This window comes from Seriola dumerili, unplaced genomic scaffold (assembly GCF_002260705.1).
Source record: "Seriola dumerili isolate Sdu_G_001 unplaced genomic scaffold, Sdu_1.0 BDQW01000189.1, whole genome shotgun sequence".
NCBI classification, from domain to species: Eukaryota; Metazoa; Chordata; class Actinopteri; order Carangiformes; family Carangidae; genus Seriola; species Seriola dumerili.
Genome location: NW_019174444.1, coordinates 1,763,145 through 1,785,760, shown reverse-complemented (window position 1 = coordinate 1,785,760; position 22,616 = coordinate 1,763,145). Strand labels below are relative to the sequence as shown.

Genomic DNA, 22,616 nt, shown 5'->3' with positions numbered 1-22,616 from the left:
CTGATCTGTGTTTAAATTGTTGTAGACTATTATTCAGACAAAACAAAACATTTAACAAAACACAAGATGGGCATTGTCAGTGTTTTCATTCATTTATTTCAGTCTTGAATATTATCAAGTATTATGTTACTACAATTTGAAACAAAACTTAACTATTAACAATTGTTAAAGCATTCAATCCACTAATCCCCAGCAAGAACATACCAAGTAAATTAAATCTGTGAAAGTGTTTTCTCTCTGTTATGTGGTCATGTATGTGTCTATTACATCTGTTCCTTTTTATTCCACCAGCTTTGCCCAAACTACATCCGCTTTTTCCTGAATTTGGATTTTCTAGCCCCTATGATTCCAACTAATGACCGCAGAGAACAATAAACCCAATTCAAGGCTTCAAAAGCTTCTTGCAGAGTCCTTCTGGTGGCTTCATAGGTGTTCCCTGTGTTCTAATAGAGGGTAAAGACAAGGAGACCAAGCAGCAGATGGATCATGCCCAATCGGATACAACAGGCATCACTGGCAGTTGTTGTAGTTGTGGCTGATTGTGTTGCAGAGGTTGTTGTTGGGGCAGTGGTTGTTGTAGTTGTAGTTGGGGCAGTGGTTGTTGTGGTTGGTGCAGCGGTTGTTGTGGTTGGGGCAGTGGTTGTTGTAGTTGGTGCAGTGGTTGTTGTTGTAGGGGCAGTGGTTGTTGTCGTTGTAGTTGGGGCAGCAGTTGTTGTTGTTGGGGCAGAGGTTGTTGTGGTTGGGGCAGCGGTTGTTGTGGTTGGGGCAGCGGTTGTTGTTGTTGGGGCAGCGGTTGTTGTTGTGACAGTATTACACAAACTGGTGTCACAGCAGGTTGGTCCACTGCTGATGTTACCAGCACTTTGCAGGAAGGGTAGGCTTCCCAGGCTGGAAGCAGCTGCACACAGGTTTGTAGATGCACAGCCAAAGGCTGGAGAAGTGGTGGACCCACTCGCCACTGTATATGAAAAATCACTGTGTTATTGTACAAATACAATTACTGTCAGTTCATTCCTGGAAGATTTTTAAGAACTTTTGCTTCACGAGTTAGTTTTTTCTGACATCAAGTGGTTTAATGTCTAAACTTGTTGAAGTGATGTACAAGTGTACTCCGGGACTGTTGCTCAACAGAGCACATCTGATCATCACATCCAGTCACAGCCAACATGTACAGTGTTGGTTGTTTTCAGAGGTGAAAACAGGTTTGAAACTTTCAACCAGCACAGGGCAGCAGTACACCTTTTATCAGTCTGGTGATAAGTTACTCTTTAAGTGGCAGTAGCAGAAGCACAGTGTAAATATACTATTAATTTAGAATTTAGAACTGCAATAATTAATTCATTCCTTGATTAGTCAATCAAAATAAAATTAATGCAAAACTATCAATAATTGTCAAAAAGTCATTCTGAGCAAAAAACAAAAACTCACAAACTCAGCAAAGATTTTAATCTGTAGTCACAATAGATGTGATATAAATGTAGTAAAAGAAGACTCACCATTCACTTGAAAACAGCGGTCCTCCACTCCACTACACTGTAATTGAGTGGTGCATTGAGAGGTGACGGGGTTACAAGAAAAACATGATAGGCTGTTACTTGACTGAGCAGCAGGGACTGAAACAGAAAAGAACAACATTTATTTGTGGAAGAGAGAACATTTAAGCGTCATAAACAGAACATGTCAGAAGAAGGATTCCGATATTCTTTCCTTATCTATATCATCTTGTATTAAATAAACAGTCATCCACCTGTACTTACAAGGTACTGTTGCTGAGTTGCAGTTATCTGTGTTGCAGCACTGAGCAGATGCAACTGCACTTTGAACACCCAAGTTCACTGAAAATGTCTGAGAGCCTGTTGCTGGACACAGGGAGGACGATGCACACGACTTGAGGATTTGCTGTGCTGGAGTTCCAGATGAAACAGCTACAGAGTCAAAGAGCAGTTTGTTAATGTTGATGGAAAGCACACGTAACTTTGCAGTACATGTATTACACTGAAAAGTAATGGACATGAAGAAAAGACTACCTTGAATGGAAGCTGTTATACACATCGTCTCTGAGGTACATGGGAGTAGGGCTGAACTTGAACACTGTTGATCTGTGCAAGTTTGACACATGAGTGCTTCAGCTGCAATGGAGAGAAAAATAGTGAAAAACTGTTGAGTGAAATGTGTGAGGTCTTTAGGGTTAAAGGGGTTTGATGGTTTATAAATACTCATAAATCTAAATATTGTTGCTGTTCACAAAGATTTTAAGACAAAATTGTTGTAATGTTTAAAAACTTTTTAAAGTTTCTAATATACACTGCTAGACGCTTATTATTTAGTATTTAGTTGTTATTTAAATTATATAATAAATAATTTTATGGTTCTGGTAAAATGTAGAACTTCCTAAATATTTTAAATTAATTTCAGTTGTACCTGCTGCAACTCTAATGTAAGAAGAAGTAGCATTACCTGTGCTGGAGAGCGCCCAGACGAGAGTCAGAGAGAGGATCAGCTTCATCATGATGTGGAGGTGAGCACTGCAGATTAGTTTTCCTGGATCATGACACTTCAACTCATCAGCAACTCTTTATATACTCTACAGGTGTTGAATACATTTACGACCACTGCATGCGTATAAACGTCAGGGATTGGGTGTGTTCCCATTTTTACAGCATGATCATTCAGACAGCCAACCCCTCTTTTGTTGTGTTGAAAACATGTCAACTTTCCTTTCCACACCCTTTTAACCTTTATCAGTGATTACTTGTTAGGTATTGTGAACCTAAACTAAAAGCATGAAGTTTAAATTTCTAAATTCCACATGTAAATGAGGATGATTTAACTTTTGTGTATCTTGTTGATAGGTCATAGGTCACAGTGACCTTGACCCTTGACGTTTAACAACCAAAATCTAATCAGTTCATTCTTGAGTCCAAGTGAATGTTTTTGTGCCAAATCTAATGAAATTCTGTCAAAGCGGTCTCGAGATATCACGTTCCAGAGGTTAAAATACGTGTGACGTAATAATTCTCACAGTAGAAAGCATGTTTTTCTTTTGTAATTTGTTGTTTCGTGTCATGTGAGCAAAAGACAAAGAGAAACACGTCAAAAGTTCGTTATTGATCATCTTTTGTGTTGGATATTGTTTTGACAGGGAGCAACTGTCTGACATACTCGCTCCACCCTGTCTCATGCTCTATTATCACACAGCTTGATTCACCCATTCAGTGATGGTGTTTATCTTACCAAGCAGATTATACTCCCGCTGCACCACCCAGTGCGGCAGCTGTCTACCTTGAGTGACAGATCAGTAATTAAAACTCACCAGTGGTGTAAAGTAACTGAACTGTAAAACATTATATAGGAATTAATTCTCTCATTAATTTAATGTAAATATGTCTGGTTCATTGAACCACGATAAATCTGAGTTATTGGACTTAGGTTTGACTGTGAAATACAAAAGGGCTTCATTAAAGATGTATAATTCTCATTGTATCTTTAGATCTGTGTCAAATCAGGTAAACATAGGATTGTTCTTTAGATGGTGGTGTGTTGTTCTCTCGCAACTTTGCCACACCTGTTGTTGCTGAACAGATGCCACAGCCACTTTCTATTTATACTTCAATAAAAGGCCATTGACAATTTATTGTATGTCTGCACCAGGTAGGTTTTGTGTCACACATACGCACATCCTTACATGTGACATTCTTTTTTCTTTCAGGACATGTCTTTGTGTGTTACAAAAGGACAATCCTGGTCACTGTAGTCCCGGGAATCCATCCGGGACTTATGTTAAAACCTCACCTAGTAAGCGCAACTACGGCAGGCACTTTATTACTTCACAGATCAGCTGTTTGAGTCAGGTAGATCAACGGTTGAAAAAAATGTAGTTGCAAAGGAAAGGGCTGTTTGACGGCAAGATAAAGTGGTCAAAATATTGAAAGTGAAGCATACACTTCCACTAATATCAGCTTTTTTCTGTGGGCATTTATTTTAAAGACACATTTTTGTGGAGGGTCTGTCCCCACAGCAGCTCATCACTCGGCTTCTGTGTCGGTGCTCCCGGCTGCTTCTCTAAACTGGGAGCACAGTGATACGAATCTACTGCAGGTAACACATTAACAATAGGTAAGTACTTCACACAACCCCACATCAAATAACCCGAAATATCACTGAAACATCATGAGGAAAATCTTGTTTTTGCTGACATATATTGATTTAACGTCTCACGTTGCAGAAATGATGTAGGCCTACTCCAGGATTTTGTGACATCACTGTTAAGTGTGGTGTAACAGAGCACATCTGATCCATAGAGCGCAGGGCAGCAAACCTCTGTTGTGTTACCTCATTTGGCGATTGTGACTTAAAAGACACTTATTTAAATGAAAATTCCCGAAATTGCCATTTTGGTGCTGCAATGATTAATCAATTACTTGATTAGCTGACCAAAAGAAAATTAATGGGTAGCTATTAATAAATGTTGGGTTAGGGTTAGGGTCATTTTGTGTGCAAAAAAATAAAAACTCACAAACTGAGCGAAAATGGCTTCAGCTTGTCTGACTTGATAGTAACCTGAATCTCTCAGGTTTAGACTCTTTGTTGGCCAAAACAACAAGATGATAAAATCATCCTTAGTTCTAGGAAACTGTCATAGGCTGTTTCATGGAAGTGATTACCAGCTGCTGGTTATTGTTATCACTTTGTGAGTGCACACTTTACCGCAGCCCTGACAGAATCACTGACTTTGATTTATTTATTTTTTCATTTGAATTTTATTTTTGCAGGTCATGTGTCAGTTAATGAGCAGAAGACAGAACACATCAGATATTCTTTGATCATGTTTTGTGTTGGACATTGTGATGACAGGGAGTAAACTGTCATACATACTTGCACTGTCCTTCCTCACACTCAATTACATAGCTACATTCACCCATTCACTGATGGTGTTTACCTAACAGGCAGACTATACTTCCATTGCACCACCCAGTGTGGCAGCTGTCTACCTTGAGTGACAGGTCAGTAATTAAACTCACCAGTGGAATGACATGAAATCAACTAATGTTTTCTGGCCACCGGGGATTTTTCATCTTTGATTCATATTTTTGTGTGTTAGTGTCCACATGTACATGTTGAAAGAAAGACTACATAAGTTAATTCTGCAAAAGAAACTGTTCTTAATGGTGCAGGCAATGTAGCTCGATCTTTTTCTTTTTCAATATGACTCACATTGTCATTCATATGACGCCTTACAACTAATCTTTAAAAAATAACACCAGAAAGGGCAGCTTTTACCTTCTATGTAAAAAAAAAAAACATATATATATATATATATATATATATGAGGACTGCAAAAATAAAAAAAATAATTTAAAACTTCCCACACATGTACATAGATTACTTGATACGAATGATTGGCAAAGAAAATACACAACAGGTCATGCATGTTGTGGCTGGTCCCCACTTGGTGTTTTGTTTGTTAGGTAGACATGCTTAGAGAGGTAGCTACTATGCTAACAATGGTAAAAGGCTGCTGTTCAACTAAACCAAAAAAAAAAAAAAAATACTCCATAACTCTAATTGTCAACTGTGACTTACTAACTAGAAATATTTTTAAATTTCAGAGTGAATCATGCAGACGTAATAAGTAATTCCCTTATGTAATCTATGATTTTAAGAATGTATTCTGATTACTACCGATTTGAATTGTAACTGAGTAAATAGTTAATCATATTTTGCATACAAAATATACAAAATATGATTAACTGTATTTTACTTACTCTGAATACATAAGTTATTTACATGTAAGTTATTTACATGTATTTCATTGTTTTATGTGCTTAATACGCTTTTAGTTGCGGTTTCTTTTGACTGTTAAACTGAGCGACGTACCGGTACTTAACAGCTACGTTTTAAAACCTACGCAGTTTGAGTAAACTACGTAGCACAGAACGTTTCCTGCGTATGTTGCTGTAGTTAGTAATGGCGGAGCTCAAAGAGGCGGACGCTTCCCAGCTACACCAGGAGGACGTCGATATCAAACGTAAGTAAAAAGCGTTAGTTTCTCGTTTAAACTCAGATTTTTGGACGGTGAAATGCAGCATTAATCGTAGTTTACTCATCACCATGAGCTGCACAGTGAATTCACGGAGAATTTGAGTTTGCAACTGCTGAACTGAACGAGGGCCTCACCACGGAGCTCCGCCATAGGACCTAAATAGTCAACAACAACAGGGACAAAAGGGCTGGAGCTAGTTTGAGCTGAACCGTCGTAGTCACCGGCTATCTACATTTGTGACAGTCTGTTCACATAGGCTTTGTCAGGGTGTTACACTGGGCTGTACGACAGTTTCAGATGACACGGTCTCATCACGGAGCTGCGCTACAGGACCGCAGAGCCGCTCAGTTTGGACACTCCAAACTGTCCGTTTATTACCGGTTTAACCGTTACCGAGCTGCTGGCGTCAGCACACGACGGGTTTAGTTGTAGAGCTAAAGGAAAGGCAACTAACCAGCCTCAGCTAACCTTTGAAAACTGCCCGGAAATTGAAGATTGTGAGAACAATATATTCTTAACTTTCACTTTTATTATGTTCATATAACAGTTAAAACTATATTTGATACAACTTTATTTGAATACGGTTTAATGGCCTCCTTTGCAATGCCATGTAATGTAATAATTGTACTACAACGTCTCTTTATTTATTTATTTATTTATTTATTTCCATACAAACAGTCAAATTCCCACAGAGCCACCAAAGTCCTTAAAGATATTTGATATGTTTTGTCCTATCAGAAAATTACTAATCAACAAGATTGACAGACAAATAATAACCAAAGTAATTTATCATGTCAACAACCACCAGTTACAGCTGTCATTTGTCAAGAATTAATTATTTTATTTTTGTAATTTTAACAATGAAATGAAATCGGTACAAGTCAACTTGGCTGAACTCAGACAACCTCTGACAGAGCACACTGCCAAGATGTGATCCAGCCATAATAGAGACTGTTTATTTATGTTTGCAGCAAAACATGTTTTTTCACTTTTTCATTCCTGAGTAATAAGATGTCAGTATTTTTTTTTTTTTGTCCACTCAGTACATTTTTCAAACTGCAGCTTTTTGAAGTGGAAGGATAGAAGCTGGTTTGAAGAAGTCCAGCTCCACTCCACAGTTCTATTTTTTGTGAAATTTTACATTTAATGAACTATGCTGCTGAGAACTTGGAGTTGATGTACTCAGTATAAAATATTCAAAAACAGCCTCTCTGTCTCTGAAGGTGGCGATGGTGGAGATGCACCTTCAGCCGGTGACAAAGCTGCAGAGACTGAAGCTGCTGCAGATAATGACGCCAGACCCTCGACTACAACCACCGGTGATTTCATAAAAGCTCTTTGTGTGTGTCGATCTGTTCACGTGGACAGTGGTCTAAAACTTTAAAGATAGACATTTACAGACAAAACTTTTTCTAATAATAGAATAACAAGTTCTCATTCTCCTTTTCTACTGACAGAGAGACACATCTCCATCCAAACTAAGCTAGAGGGCCTTGAGATGCTGGTTGACCTCAATGGGGGTGAGTTCAGTTCTTCACTAAATCTTCAGCAATGAGATTAGATGACATAGGCGAGGAATTAGATGACACATTGAGTCATTTTTCAAGCAAAAATACCAAAGATGAACTAGTCTGATGCTGTCACAAGGCGACAGTAAAAAATGACGTCATATTTGTCTTTAGGAAACTCAACTATCTTCACAATTTTTTGACATTTTATAGACCAAATGATTAATCAAGAAATCTGCAAATGAATCGATAATGAAAATAATTGCAGCCCCGTTGATTTTGTGTTTTCACTCTCCAGCGGGGCGTAAGTCATGTCCTCTGTGTCCTGAGGAGAAGTTTAAAGCCTGTTACAGCCACAAACTTCGCCGACACCTGCAGAACCTGCACTGGAAGGTCTACGTGGAGTTTGAAGGTAGGAAGATGAAGCACGTCGACACGCTCCACTCTCCGCACAGACCAGTCAAGCTCTTCCACAACAAACTGGGAAAACTATTTCTTTGTGCAGCTGGTTCAGTGCACAGGGGCAATATCATGTTGAAACACTGTTGTCTGAAATATCACTGTATGCTGCAGCATTCATTTTTCTCTTCAGCGGAACTAGGAGACGTGGATCAAACTAGGAAAAACAGCCCAAAAGTATGTGGACAGGGGTCCACATAAGCATCAGCTTATGTACAGGGGTGTACATAAGCAAAACGTAATGACAACCACCCAGATCATTGACAGATATTTTTATAATTAGTTCATTGTTCATTGAGCAATTTCTGCATCTAATTTTTTTCACATGGGTGTAAACTAACTGCCATTGGGATTTTTGGTTTTTGGTCTGATAAAATAAGTTTTAAGACCTAAATTTTCTTTTTTTTTCTTTCTTTTTTTTTTTTTAACCCTTTTTATACATTTAAACATGCACGCTTAGCTCAGGGGCCAAACCATAAGAACAGCACACAGACAAGAGAGTCCACATACTTTTGGCCATGTTCCGCAGAGGTCTTGCACAGATCTGGAACATCAGAAATTGTATTAACATGTAAAAACATAGAAATTTGTGTGAAAGTGGGCTTTACTGTGTCAGTTAATCAGTCTTAACACGAAGCTGCTCATCAAATCCTAATTCAAACGACGCAAGTGTTGAGCTTTGACCCTCGATGTTTAACAGGCCAGAGGATGTGTATCTGTCACCTGCCCTGCAGAAACCTGAAGCCCAGCCTCAGTGGAGATCAGGTGAGAGATTCAACACAAACTGTCTGCAGATCACGTTACCACCGCAGCTCCGAGCAGGATCAGGATCATGTCTGCTTAATTTTCTCTTTTTTTTTTTTTTTTTTTTTTTTTTTTAAAGTTTCTTGGGAAGAATTGTGTGATGTTATGTGTAATGTGTTATTGTAAGGAAAATAGAAATTCTGGGACAGCACATTTAGTAGGAACAATTTTGTTGGCAATTGGCAATTTTGTAAGAAGCAGGTAATTCAATTAAATTCCTGCTTTCTGTGGAATGGTCTAGAAAAAAGGGTTAAAACTGTAATAACTGTAAAGATAACTGAAGATCCATTTTAACAGGAGTAAGTATTTATTTATTCTGACCTTTTCTTGTAATTAACAGCAGGATTAAAGGACAAAACATTCAAAGTTACAGCAGAAAATAATTGGAAACTGTTTAATTGTGTAATTAGACACTTTCAGTTACTGCTAAATTACAACAACATATTACAGGAACATTACATTAGGAAACTAGACGCTAGTTAGATAGATATCGAGATTTGAGTGGACTGTCCGTTGTCCTGTTACTGTGAAGCTTTATCTTTTTTGTCACATTTTGTGTTTTTTCTCTGAACCTGTTTCCAGGCATCAGGGAGACACGTGGCTCACTACCACTGCGTGGTGTGCTCTGTCACCATCGCCCGTAAGACGGACATGATCAGCCACCTGAAGCGCCACGTCAACAAAGGAGAGACTGAGGCCAGCTACTCGGGCGGCTCGGACGTACCGTTTGAAGAGCCGGGTAATTATCGTCACCAGCGCAGCACAAGAAGCTGATCAACATATAAACAACATACTGTAGCAGTATAAGGAAATCAGACAAGATGTTGTCTGGAACAAAATCAGACGCCCCCCCTAGTGGATAAACCCTTTTAATCCTGATCCTACACACAAAGTACACAGATGAGTATGAGAACAGTGCATACACACAGTTAAAAACCAAGTATCACAGGTGTAAGTTGCATGCAACAGGAGCTGAAACTAACTTATTTTACTATCTTATTACTATCTTTTTACTATATATACTAATCTTGATTATTTTCTCACTTAATTACATCTATAACGTATCAAAAAATTGTGAACATACCACTTTCCTAAAGCACAAGTTGATTTATTCAAACTAAAAGTATAAAGTTTACTTGTTTATTCTGACCAATTTTTAAATTTATGTAATTTTTAAATGGCAAATTTTTAAGCCCCTCATGCAATTTTTCCGTAAATTTCAGGGTTTAATACTCAGAGCAACATTAATAAGATTCAGCTGCATGAAAAAGCTGTTGACTCCAGATTTAGAGGAAGTTGTTACGCTTAATGTTCCAAACCAAACATGCAATTGCGACAAAACAGTGGTAAAAATGAATGATGCCATGATGGTGGTTGTGTGTGATATCAATGTGTCGGCAGCTCCATCAGGTCAAGCGTATGAAATCATGAAAGAGCTCGGGACAAACGTCCAGCTCCTCCCGAACCACACCACCCCGCAGAAGAGCGACACCTACTTCAACCGCAAGATGAAGACCAACAGGTGAGCACCAGACAAGTTATACAGACACGTGATATATACACACACACACACACACACACACACACACACACATGTGAAGACGTTAATCCTGATCTGAGCTGAGTGTGTTTGTGTGTCTGTGCCTCAGGCAGCTGGTGTTTTGTTCGCTGGCTGTTCTGGCTGAAGAGAGAAACCCACTGGAGTGTCTGGACGCTTTTGGAGCCACAGGTAAGACAGTGTGGATCCGCCTGTCACAACAAAACAGCACGAAAACATACCACAAAACTTTTTACATATTCTTAATGCGTACATACAGTATATTTCAAAATTCTACATGAAACCAGTTAGAAATTGGAACAATTTCATACATTTACATGTGTGTCCAGCTCATACAGATATGTATGTTTATGTATGTATGTTTATATTGTAGATATATGTTACGTACATACATATCCATCTCAAAGCCTGTCAATATATTAATATCATAAGTGTAAATATAAAAGAAAAACATATATAAACACATATAAATTAAATATATATCAACATGGATGGTTGCAACATGTTAGTTATAAAAAATTATTATATATATTTTTAATATATGTACATATCTCCTTATAGGTGACATTCAGTATATGGCAACATCATGATATAAGGACATATATTCAATTTTATATCACATATTAGGTTTTTGTATGGGATTGGATAATAGAGAAAATAATCACCAGGCTAACAGAAAGCTTCACATCTCCTCTAAAGAAGTAGAAAGTCTTAAATGTAGATTTTGCTTCCGCGCTGTTGGACGAGGACTCTGCTTTCAGACGCTCACGGCACAAAGTTAAACCTCCATCTTGTCCCTGCTGTCTGTTTCCTGTCCGTCTCTCAGGGATCATGGGCCTCCAGTGGGCGAAACACCTCCGCAATGCGGTCAAAGTGACCATAACGGACATCAGCGACACATGTGTCAAAATGATCAAAGAGAACTGCCAGCTGAACCACATCCGGGTGGATGGAGGCTCGCGAGGCCCCCGGGGGCCCGACGGGGCAAGCGTCGAGGTCGAGGGCGTTCCCATTGCTGCGGTGGAGGTCGCTAAGATGGACGCCAACGTCATCATGCACCTGCGGCCTTTTGACTACATGTGAGGGAGAAGATTTGGCCTCTGTCTTTGCAGTTCTGTCTCAAGTATACTAAAGTTGAAAGATAAAGGTTTATCTTCCATTTCCAGACTTTCACTACTTATTTCAAGTCTGTTAATTAAGTCATTTAGTCATTTTTTTTGATTGCAGCTTGTTTCTAGAAGAGGGTTTCCACTGGTTTACAAGCTGAGGTTCTTTGACACGAGTCTTGATGCATGAAGCGTTTTAAATTCTGCAACATAAGAGAAACACACTTGTGTCTTGTTTGTGTTTATTTAATCAGTCATTTGGATCCGTTCGGGACGGCAGTGAACTACCTGGACGCCGCCTTCAGAAATGTCCGTAACCTGGGCATCATCTCTGTGACGTCGACAGACACCGGCTCCCTGTACTCCAAGTCTCCCAACGTCACCCTGCGTCACTACGGCTGTCACATCGTACGCACCGAGTACTACAAAGAGCTGGCTGCTCGCATGGTCATCGCCACTGTGGCCAGGTAGGCCTTCTCGTTTCATGTCTGTGTCCTAATGGGAGACAGACACTGAAACTGACACTTAATCCTGATTTCTCTGTGTGTCGCAGAGCGGCGGCCCGCTGTAACAAAGGCATCGAGGTGCTGCTAGCGGTCGCGCTGGAGCACTTCGTGCTGGTGGTGGTGAGAGTCCTCAGGGGACCGACGCAGGCTGATGAATCGGCCAAGAAGTTACGGAAACTGGTCCACTGCCAGTGGTGTGAGGAGAGAGTCTTCCTCAAACTAGGAAACATGGTGGACGGTGAGTTACAGAAGGCTGGTGCACACTTAGCACGAGAGCGAGGGAAGCACGAGCTCTCTGCTGCTTCATTTGGAGCAGTCTGTTGAGTTGGCTGAAGCAAAACTGTGATGCTGTAGAATGATTTGTGTGGCCACAGCAGATAAATGTGTGCTTATACAAACAGTCCACGCTGCATCGGGGCTGAAGGATGAATAGTTTTTATTAGAGAAGCACAATTGGACACGTTTCCAATACATAAAGTCACTTGTCAACTAGTAGTGGAGACATTCGTGCCTCATTATTCTGTTCATCTGTGTGTTTGACCTTGTTTTTCAGGTCGTACTCCTTCATCAAGCTTTATTAAACATGTAGTCAAAGTTACTTCATTCATGCAATGCTTTGAAACCACTTCTTGAAAAAAAGTGCAGAAAAATACACAGAAAAACAATATTAAGTCTTTTTTTTTTGGTGACATTAGCTCACCACAAACGTACGCTTCCAGTTTCCCAGTCAAGGTCGACTGTTACTTTCTCATTAAAATATATTTATCTGGCTGATACCCAGTCTGCATAATAAGCATCATCAGAATCATGGCTGACACGGTCTAGTTTTTATATCACAAGAGCTGCAATTTTAATTATAACTAAAACATTACTGACAATGTCTTTACAAGCTGTAGACATGTTTGGTGAACATTTGGCCGGCAGCCTCACTGGCTATCAAGACACCTGTCATTGGTTACCTGTAGCTAATTAAGTGAATTGGCCAAAATACGGAATGAAGCCCTGAGCTGTTGTTGTTTAGGTTGATGTTTTTTCTGCAGAGGAGAACAGAAAGTTAACTATGCAAAGTTTCTTCCAGACACGCTGCCCTGTAACTGTCATGGAAGTCTGCCTGGAAAGACGGCAGTGCAGCTGGGACCGTTATGGTAAACATCACTGCACAGACACACACACACACACCTCAGTGAGATGTATGTATGGTTACTAAACGCTGCATCTGCTTGAAAAGCTCCTCACTGTGGCGCCATTTGTAGTCACACCGACTAAAAATGGGAATGCAACAAGGGAGATGCTTAGATTGCAGGACTTTGTTTTTAGGGTTGGATTACATTATGTCTTTTTTTTTTAAGTATTTTTTTGGGGCGTTTGTGCCTTTATTGGACAGGACAGTATAGAGAGACAGGAAATAGGGAGGCAGAGAGAGGGGGAATGACATGCAGTAAAGGGCCGCCCGATGCGGGATTTGAACCGGGGCCGACTGCAGCGAGGACTGTAGCCTCTACACATGGGGCGCCTGCTTAGACCACTACGCCACACGACACCCCGATTACATTATGTCTGAGTGTCTTCACAGGTGTAGCGCAGTTACAGATATGTGCGTATGTGCAGGTCCGGCCCTCTGTTTAACACAGGCTTCCTGAGGAGGATGCTGTCGGCGGCGGTGCAGCACAGTATGGACGACATCCAGCCACTCGTCAAAACTCTGATCTGCGAGTCCGAGTGCACGACCCTCAAGTCTTTGGTGCACGGGCCGTCCGCTCTCACTAACCAGGGTAAAACACCAGCCTCACGCACACGTGTGTGTGTGTGTGTGTGTGTGTGTGTGTCTGATTTCTGCATGTTAACACACGTGTTTACAGAATATTCTGATCCCTCTGCAGTGGAGTGTGGAGTCGTCATTAAGACCTTACAGAGCGGAGAGGAGTCAGGTCCTGATCAGTCTGGTGAGTCAGTCGCACACTTTTTTTTATAAATCTCTGTAATCACCTGAGGTTCTTGTACCAGAGAAGGAGAACTCCACATGAGCTCTGTCCCCCAACCTCTCCTGTCATCAGTCCAGAACCTGGGAGTTATCTTTGTTGCTGACCTGACTGAGGTCTTTTTTAGTTTTCGAATATACCGGGGAAAAAAATGAAGCAACACTATTTTTGTACAAAATAAAACATCTGAGATTTTTTTCTACAAACACAGAACTTATATCTCTTACATTTTCTCACACAAATGTGTTTAAAATCTTTCACTGCTGCAAATGCCTTAACTTTTTCCATAACTAAACCTTTTAAGAGACCCTCAGTTAAGGAGAAATTAAACCTTAAGTGCCCTACTTTAGTAAAAAACTTAAGTGGTTTTGTGCAACCAGTCTCTGAACCTATATCCACACATCAGCAACGTCTCCAAATTCTTCCATCAGCTCACAAACATGTTTTTTTTCTATCTCAGTCAGACTCAGAGACACTTGTCACAAGCACAATCAATTACTGTAATGCTCTTTATTACTGTTCTTCCTGTAAGACCCCCCCCCCCACCAACAGCTTCAACTCATACACCATGCAGCTGCATTTAACCACATAAGCCCATTTTCAAACAGCTCCACTGGCTGCCTGCTCTGCAAAGCAGTGACTGGTCTCTCTCTGCAGTACGTAGCTGAAATGCTCCCAGTTGATCGGATCGTTCAGGTCACAGGACGGACGTGTCCCAAGACCAGAGAGGTTGACTGCAGGTCTCCTGTTCGGACAGACCTGTTACTGTTCCTGTAGCTCTAACCTCTGTCCTCTGGAGGGCAGTGTGACCCAGCTATCCTTTAAGACTTTGTTTTTTATGGCTGCATCATCACAAAAAATGTTTTGTTTTTTTTTTTTAGATCTTTTTACACACAATTCCCCAGATTCAACCTCAGATATTTTGTATCTTTTTAAAACTTTAGAATCTCCACTAGATCGTAAAATAAAGTTTTGTGGATTTGAACAACATTGTGAGTTTGTGACGGTGGAGACACCAGTGGGTTTAGCAGTGTTTCAGAGGTTGACATGTCTTACTTTTCTGTTCAGATTTAATATTGGGTCTTTTCTCTGCAGGGAAGAGGAAGACCGGAGAGGAGTCTGGGAATGTAGTGAAGAAGCTGAAGTCTGATGCGTCTCTGGAACACCCGCCTTTCTACTACAGCATCCACCGCCACAGCATCAGAGGCATGAACATGCCCAAGTAAGTGACCTCTGACTTCTAGTCCACTGTACAGGATGTCAGTTTCTAGTGTCCCACTGCTGGAACTGTTTCAGTGCAGTGGAGGTTTCACAGATTGCACTGTGACGAGAAGTGTAGCTAATGGGCTCGTTTGAGATACTGTGGGTCAAACCAACAAATGTCTCCTGCTAACAAGAACTGTGTGTGTATAAAAGCCTGATATGTCAGATTCCTGCTGTGGGTCAGGAGGGTTGACCAGGTTGTCCGCTAATGGATAGGTCGGTGGTTCGATTCCCGGCTCCCCCAGTCTGCAACGTCTCTTTGGGCAAAAGACTGAACCCCAAATTTCTCCACATGTACCATCAGTGTATGTGTGATAAAGACGCACCATATATATATAGATGTGCATATACAGCTGTGTGAATGGGTGACTCGCAGTGTAAAGCTCTGTCAGTGGTTGCTAAGACTGTTTTAGAAATTTTATAAATACAGTGGACTAATCTGCTGCTAAAAAAAATAGTCGCCAATAAATGCACTTTTGCCTTTTTAAAAAGTGAAACAATATATTTGTGAGGTGTTTTTAAAGTGTCTTCAGAAGGAACCAATGAGAGTCACAGACAGAGGAGGCAAATCAGAAAGTGCTGAGAGACGAACACACTGTTGGTTCGGGTCTGAGACAAACACCAGAACGAGCCTTTAACATTCTGGAGGAAAACTGAAATCCCTGAAAACAAACTTCAGGTGCTTCAGCTTTGAACACAGACATTAAACCCCAGGAACATGTTGTGATGTTAACATTATTTCTCTGTACAGGTTGAACAAGTTCCTTCAGTACCTGACAGAGGCCGGCTTCAGGGTGAGTCGGACTCACTTCGACCCGACGGGGGTTCGAACTGATGCCACGCTGGAGCAGTTTAAATCCGTCCTCACCAAGTACAGCGTCCCCACATACGCCACCGCCACGCAGACGAGCGTGAGCACGGAGAAGACGGTGTGAGAGAACCAAGCAGAGAGGAGACAACCAACGAAAATCATTCCGTTCTTGGTTTGTCTCAGTTTGACTGCACCCCTGCTGTTCCTTCAAGTTCTGACTGCACTGACATCATAAAGAAACTACCAACTGCTTTCGCTCTGGACGAGCTTTTATTAGAACAAAGTAGAAACTCTTTAATCAAACCAAAACTGATGTGGATTTTTATTCAAACTGCAAACCAAACTGATCCTGAGCCCAGTTTATCAACAGTGTCTCTATTTATTTCCGATTTCTCTCAAAAATCCTTATAATACAAGTTTTTTTTTTTCTAGCTGTTTTATTGTCTTAATTTGTCTCTTGTCTTAAAAACATAATAAAAATCTTGTCTGCAAAGACTGAATTATTAGCTGGTTCCTCTGGTTGCTCAGAATGTTCTGTGATTCTTCTGTGATTACAGTCAGGGCGCTGAGGCTCTGGGATGATCTGCCTGAGGAAATCAGGTCGGGTGAATCTGTGACCTCCTTTAGATCTCTTCTTAAAACACATGTTTATCTGTGAGCTTTTCCTGGTTTTCCTTTACCTTGAAGTGTTTTATTTCTCTTAACCTTACTCTGTATTTTGGGGTTTTTATACACCTAATTGTTTTATGTTTTTCTGCTCTTTTAAACCTATTGATTTTAACCTGTTATCCTAATTTATTGCAGCCTTTTTTTAAGCACTTTAGCTCTATAATTAAAGATTATCATTATTATAATTATTATTTACTGAGAAAATTCACACCCACAGTTTGAAACAGTCTGTGCTCAGGGTTGATGTTTCTCTTGGCAAAGTTATTTTAGTCGCATTAACATCATTGGTGGGAAGTAAAGATTTCATTCTCATTAATCAGAGATTGAGGTTTGAGAATGAGGTTTTTACACCAGTTCCCAAACAGACAACAAAAGAAAACTCACTAACAAGTATGTGTGTAAGGCAACAGGCTGATATTTCACATTGTACATAGTTAAATAAGTGATGCTTTGCTCAGTTCTGTTAAGAGAAAATCCTGTAACGCATTCTACCGTCACAGCACATTGCATTGTGGGATATTCTCTTGAGCAAACTCTGCAGAGTTGAAACACTTCTTATCTGAAAAACCCTGTTGCTCCAAAGGTTAAAGAGACTTTAACTTTAAGATTAAAACAGAGATGTTTACCTGGTAGGTGCATTTACATCAATGAACCCTTGTGTTTTTTCTGTTCCTGTGTTGCACACACACGAGTGTGTTTTGAAAACCCTTTAAATTGAAAATACTCACGTTCACATATCTCTTGATTATTATACTGTGTAAACGTCACATTCATGTGTGCAAATAGTCCAACAAATGTCCTTCGAGATCAAGAACCCTTGATAGTTAAACTGTAAAACTGTATACTGATATTTAAAATATAATTTTTATCCCTCATCTCTCTTAGTTTATGTTTATTACATTTATTTTGCATTTATTTTTTTATTCCTTTTTGTTCTGCCTGTTCTTTGAATCAATCAAACTTTATTCATATAGCACTTTTCACACAGGTTAATGCAGTTCAAAGAGCTTCACAGATGACTGATAAGCTGAAAAAAAAGGACAAATCAAGTAAGAAAGCTGAGATACAAACATAATGAGATACAATAAAATTGATTTAAAAAGCTATAATAACATTAGCAAACAAAAAACAAAAAGATTGATAATAAAAGAGCAGATAAAATACAATAATAGAATAGGTCAAATAGAATAAAATACAATTTAGAACATAATTACGATAAAATATGTGAAAAAAATAAAGTGACTAATGACTAAAAGCCATATTTAATGAAATGACTGAATGAATGACTCCACCAGAGCCACAGAGGACTCATTATCCACCTGGCAGCAGTGAAATACATTTCATATTTAAATCAGTGGATTTCCCCTTTAAGGGAACATTGCAACATGTTAATTGGAAGTTAAAGTTGTTCCTGTTATTTCAGTGGATGAATGAAGTATTAGTTTTAAATTCAAGTGTCTCATCATTACAGTTTATTTAGTTCGTTTGTGTTAATCTAACTCACTGTCAGAGGAAATGAACTGAAGGGAGTCGGGCTGTTACATTACATTAGCTTCAGCCCTAATTCAACTCACAGAGCATCATGGGTGATTATCAGGCGCCTTTGGGGATAAAAAAAAGTGAGCTGGCTTTTCTGGCTAAGCGTCAGCGAATGACAGTGTACAGAGGAGGAGGAGGAGGAGGAGGAAGAGGGAGGGCGTGTGTCTCCTCCCTCCCTCCCTCCCTCCCTCCTTCACTGTTGCCGCTGCAGATCGATGTGACGGTGTTTGTACCTGAGGACTGAACCCTACCTGTGGATCCTCTCGCGGCAGCAGCACCATGGGGGTCTCCGCGTCCAGTCTGCTGGATGACAACAAATCCACTTACATCAAAGGTAAGACATGAAAACACGCGGATTTTGGAGCGACGCGGTGGGAGCGCGGCGCGGTGCTGTGCGGCACGGCGCGGCGAGGAGAGGACGCGCCGCGCCGCGCTCTCACCGCGGTTCATGAAACACCGCGGAAACACATCAGCCTGTCTGCCTCTCTCTCTCTCTCTCTCTCTGGGGTTTTCATAGCGAACTTCCACGTCTCTGGCCGCGTGTTATTTTGGAGCTTCGTGTCTGATTATTAGTGATAAGTGGAAATCATCAAATCGATCAAAGAAGCGCGCGTTTTTTTTATCTTTCTCTTTGCGCTTCAGATGAATCAATGAATTTCAGCTTCTGTCCTGATCAGTGAGGATCAGTGTGTCATCTTGTGTTTTCACTCAACTGAGAGTTTCTCTGGAAACACACGCACGCACACACACACACACACACACACAGCTGGTCAACTTGTCTCCAGAGAAGTGATTCCTCAGAAACCTGTCAGGGTGGTTTCCTAGTTTCCACATAAAACAAATTCCCCACCTCTCCCTGGGCACTGCGTGTGTCTGGCAGACAGTGAAGTCAGGAGGGGATTTAATGCTGTTCAGGCTGATCCGGTCACTCAAGCCTTTCCAGTCCTGCAGGGGAGACAAAAGTAATAGGGTGAGGCCAGAATGCCAAGTCCTGTTCCCCCCCCCTTTTGTCTTTCCGCTCCTCTGCTGTTGGGTGTGTCCATGGGCGGATATGCAGAGAGGACAAAAGATGCTTTTCCTCTATTTTACTGTATAAATGAGACGGAGAGGGCAGGTGCACATGCTCCACAACAGGTGGATGCTACATGTGAGACCAAGTCACACAGGCTCCAAGTCTGTGTAATAAGAGGGATCAGGAGGGTGTTTACTGGCTGGGACAGTCTTCACACACATTGAACATATAACTTTAATTAAAGTTGTAAAGCGGTTCTTCATATAATGCAGGGCAGACACAAGCTTTTCTGAGGCCCTATGCAGGATTTAGGGTCCCTTGGTCCCTGAGAGCGCTAAGCAGCTGCTTAGATCGTTGTGTTCAATGTCAGGTTCAATTAAATTAGTGAAACCTAATCTTGATCATTCAAGTCCTTTACTACCTGTAGTCGTTCATTCACCTTTTCCTCCACTGATCTTTATGTTTATTGTCCATATTCAAAGATCCATGAGTAAAGTCAAAGTTTTCCTCTTTGTTGGCTTAATCTTTATTTCTACATTGAGTAAGATCACATTCTGGGGCTGAATTATTAGTTATCTTGAGTTATTAGAAATGTTTTTGTGATTTTGAATCAGGTTTGGAACAGAATATGGGAGATCCAGATTCAGCCTGGCTCTCCATGGAGCTCTTCTACTGTAAATGACCCTTTATTTCTTGGAAAAAGTTGGTTTAACTAGGATGATGTGGGTGGTCGAACACAATAACACTCTCACTTCCTAATGACATTTAAAGGTGTTGTGTTCAGGTGCTCCCTGACTTGAGAACCACTGAGCCACTAAACATATGAAACCTGACAGAGACGCTGTAAGACGGCTGATGGACCCTCAGTCTGGCTTCAGTGTCAGCTTTGTTCTGGCTCTGGAGGACCACATGAGAACCGGATGTGGCACATATATGGCAGCCAAATTTGGCTCGCTCATGGGGGGACATTGACCCACCTGGCAACCAGATTTACTAGATGTATGTCACTATTGGAATATTTTGGCCACATGGGTCTCGTCTCCAGGTCACTCCGACCAAGTCCACCTTTAAACTGTATGACTCAAGAAAGAGTGGTAAAACCTCTGATGTAAGAAGTAACTAGCTGCCGCCGGGTATCTGCTCTTTGCTTGGGTGTTAAAAGCAGCTTAGGATGTTTTCACACCTAACGTTGGTTTGCTCTGGTCTGATTCTGTTGATGAGTTTGTAAATTAGTTTAGTAAAACCACAGTAAAACCATGTGAGAACGTTCCCTCCTCTGATTGGTGAGATTGTCTGGCTGGAGCAGGAAACGCAGGAGGAATGTTGCAGGAACTGTGAAGTTCAAACTTGTGAGTTCACCTGCTAGTGGGGTCGGATCGAGTTCAGAACTCCTTCTCACCCAAAACGAACCGCTCCAGAGTTTGTTTGGGACCAGACCGAGACCACCTCCTCCAAAGGGTGACAGTGCGATTGGTTCGGTCTGGTCAGGTGTGAAAACACCCTTAGAGATGCACTGGGTCAGATTAAAGATACTGTGGGTCAGGACTTGAGAATGATGTCGCCTGTCATGGGACCCAGCAGATTTCTGACGGCACCACCACCACCAGAACATCCTGAGATCCAGCCTTTTTTGTACTTGTCTACACCTTTGCTGTGTGTGCGTCCTCAAAGAAAACACTTGGGTCAGATGAACAACACCTGGGGTCAACGCTCAGTGAAACCCAGCTGTTGTAAACAAACAAAATAAAGGTGAAGAGTCAGAAAAAAGCATCAACAATGGAGAACAAAGACAATGAGGAAGATGCAGAAAGATCTGGTGTCCTCGGAAAATATGTCAGAATATAACTTTGTCTTACTGCTGCTGCTGATGTTGACACTGGTTGCATTACCTCTGCTGTTGCCATGGTTACATTGCACATCTCGCATGTTCAAAATGGAAGTGGAAAACTAAAAAAATTGTGATCCAGTGCCACAATGTGTTGACCATGTGTCCGGTGAAGTGCTTCTGAAGTGGAAACCGGTGGAAATGTTATTTTTGTGTATGTTGTTAACAGCCGCAGCGTCACAGGAATCTTCTCTCTGCCCGCCGGGCTCTGTAAATCAGACTCTACATACAACACACATTGTATATGTTCAGGGCTGGAGGAAACCAGCCTTTCGGCCTCTCGTTTAATGGGATCCTCTGGGTGCTTTTTATCTTCTGCAGCTCGTATTGCAGCGCTGTAAAAAAGCAGCTTGTGGCCTCGGCCCGCAGCAGACTTCAGGACACGTCTGTGCTTTTCATGTTTGTCTCGTCAGTTTTTCCTGGCTGCCATTTAAGTGGAGGGTGAACTTCTCAGACTTTTGGGGCCAAGGCAGTGACACCGTGCACCCATTTCTCATGGTGAAAACATTCCCCTCTCTGGGTCTGCGCTGCAGCAGGGTGGAGGGTGGGGTGGGTGTGTGTTTGTTGAATATTTGCTGGTAGTTCACAGGGTTGGGTTGGGTTGGGTTGGATGAGGCGATCCTTGCTTCTAGTACATGTGATTCACAAACTGACAACAGTCCAGCAGATCCCTCGACACTGTGAAGCAGTTTTTCTGACTGATGTCATTCGTCCCCTTTTGACATTGCAGTTCAGCAGAATATAATCTTTCTTTTATTTCTAACTCCATCTGATGGTATTTGGCTGTTTTCAAACATCATATCTTTTCAAGTCTTTCCATGTGGCTGACTGCCAGACTGAAAACAACTGATGTTTGTTTGATTGAGTGAATTTTTCTTTTTTTAATAGTTTTGTTTTTGGCATTTTGCCTTTGTTTGGCAGTCACAGTGCAGAGACAAGGACAGGAATCCTGGAGAGAGAGAGAGAGAGAGAGGGTATGACATGCAATAAAAGCCCTCAGCTGGATGTTGTGGTGATGTGGTTATGTGGTATGCACCTTAACCATTTGGCCATCAGGGTGCCAATGAATGGACCTTTTTGATGATAAAACCCACAGTAACTCAGAAAATGTAATATCTTTTGGATTTTGGACTGGTGCTGATTTTGTGAGTAAATGTGAGGAGGGAAACAGACATATACAGTATTGTGATGACTTTACATACTCCATAATGAGGTCCTGGAGGCCATATTTCACTAATTATTCCAATATGTGTCTGTTGAGCTTCACGGATTCTCGGTGGATGTTTTCCAGATTAAAGTCTCCCCTTGTGAGATGTAGTTTGGCTCCGTGAGTCTATGAAAATGTGGCTCCCTGGAAAATAAATATTCCAAACCACAGGTATAGATGTTATTTACGGTGATAGCGGTGATGATGATGGTTATGACATTTATTTGTCTGAGCAGAATATTTGAGTCGTACATCATCCACATCTGG

The 22,616-nt window shown here is 41.0% G+C and overlaps 2 protein-coding genes and 1 long non-coding RNA gene across 4 annotated transcripts in view; 2 read left to right on the top strand and 1 right to left on the bottom strand.

Moving 5' to 3' along the window:
* Positions 1-1,857: 1,857 nt before the first annotated feature.
* On the bottom strand, positions 1,858-2,572 carry LOC111227478. Its single transcript, XR_002665339.1, has 3 exons — positions 2,458-2,572; positions 2,028-2,129; positions 1,858-1,925 (listed from the first exon to the last, which is right to left on the bottom strand). It is a non-coding gene; the product is annotated as an uncharacterized LOC111227478 (long non-coding RNA).
* Positions 2,573-5,967: 3,395 nt separating this feature from the next.
* trmt1l (tRNA methyltransferase 1 like) lies at positions 5,968-17,377 on the top strand. Of its 2 annotated transcripts, none has more exons than XM_022753058.1 (16): positions 5,968-6,028; positions 7,267-7,362; positions 7,501-7,563; positions 7,850-7,963; positions 8,711-8,775; positions 9,397-9,553; positions 10,216-10,336; positions 10,464-10,543; positions 11,199-11,451; positions 11,733-11,945; positions 12,032-12,222; positions 13,063-13,129; positions 13,593-13,756; positions 13,865-13,927; positions 15,059-15,185; positions 15,978-17,377. In XM_022753058.1, the coding sequence occupies exons 1-16, from the start codon at positions 5,968-5,970 to the stop codon at positions 16,159-16,161; spliced, it is 2,019 nt and encodes a 672-aa protein (XP_022608779.1). In that variant the 3' UTR covers positions 16,162-17,377. The 2 variants fall into 2 exon arrangements, with proteins under 2 accessions (XP_022608779.1, XP_022608780.1); XM_022753059.1 differs by lacking the exon at positions 5,968-6,028 and adding an exon at positions 6,498-6,540.
* A 1,126-nt stretch (positions 17,378-18,503) lies between these two features.
* LOC111227505 (protein Niban-like) overlaps positions 18,504-22,616 on the top strand; it is a 38,631-nt gene continuing 34,518 nt past the window's right edge. Inside the window, exon 1 of the mRNA XM_022753025.1 lies at positions 18,504-18,579. Within this exon, the coding sequence (XP_022608746.1) occupies positions 18,525-18,579 (55 nt within the window). The 5' untranslated portion in view covers positions 18,504-18,524. The remainder of the gene's footprint in view (positions 18,580-22,616) is intronic.

Bases quoted from the DNA above. Each gene is read 5' to 3' on its own strand.
- trmt1l (XM_022753058.1), top strand. From the start codon at position 5,968: ATGGCGGAGCTCAAAGAGGCGGACGCTTCCCAGCTACACCAGGAGGAC. The intron at 13,757-13,864 runs GTAAAACACCAG...ATCCCTCTGCAG, and splicing joins GTCCGCTCTCACTAACCAGG to TGGAGTGTGGAGTCGTCATT. The intron at 13,928-15,058 runs GTGAGTCAGTCG...TTTTCTCTGCAG, and splicing joins GTCAGGTCCTGATCAGTCTG to GGAAGAGGAAGACCGGAGAG.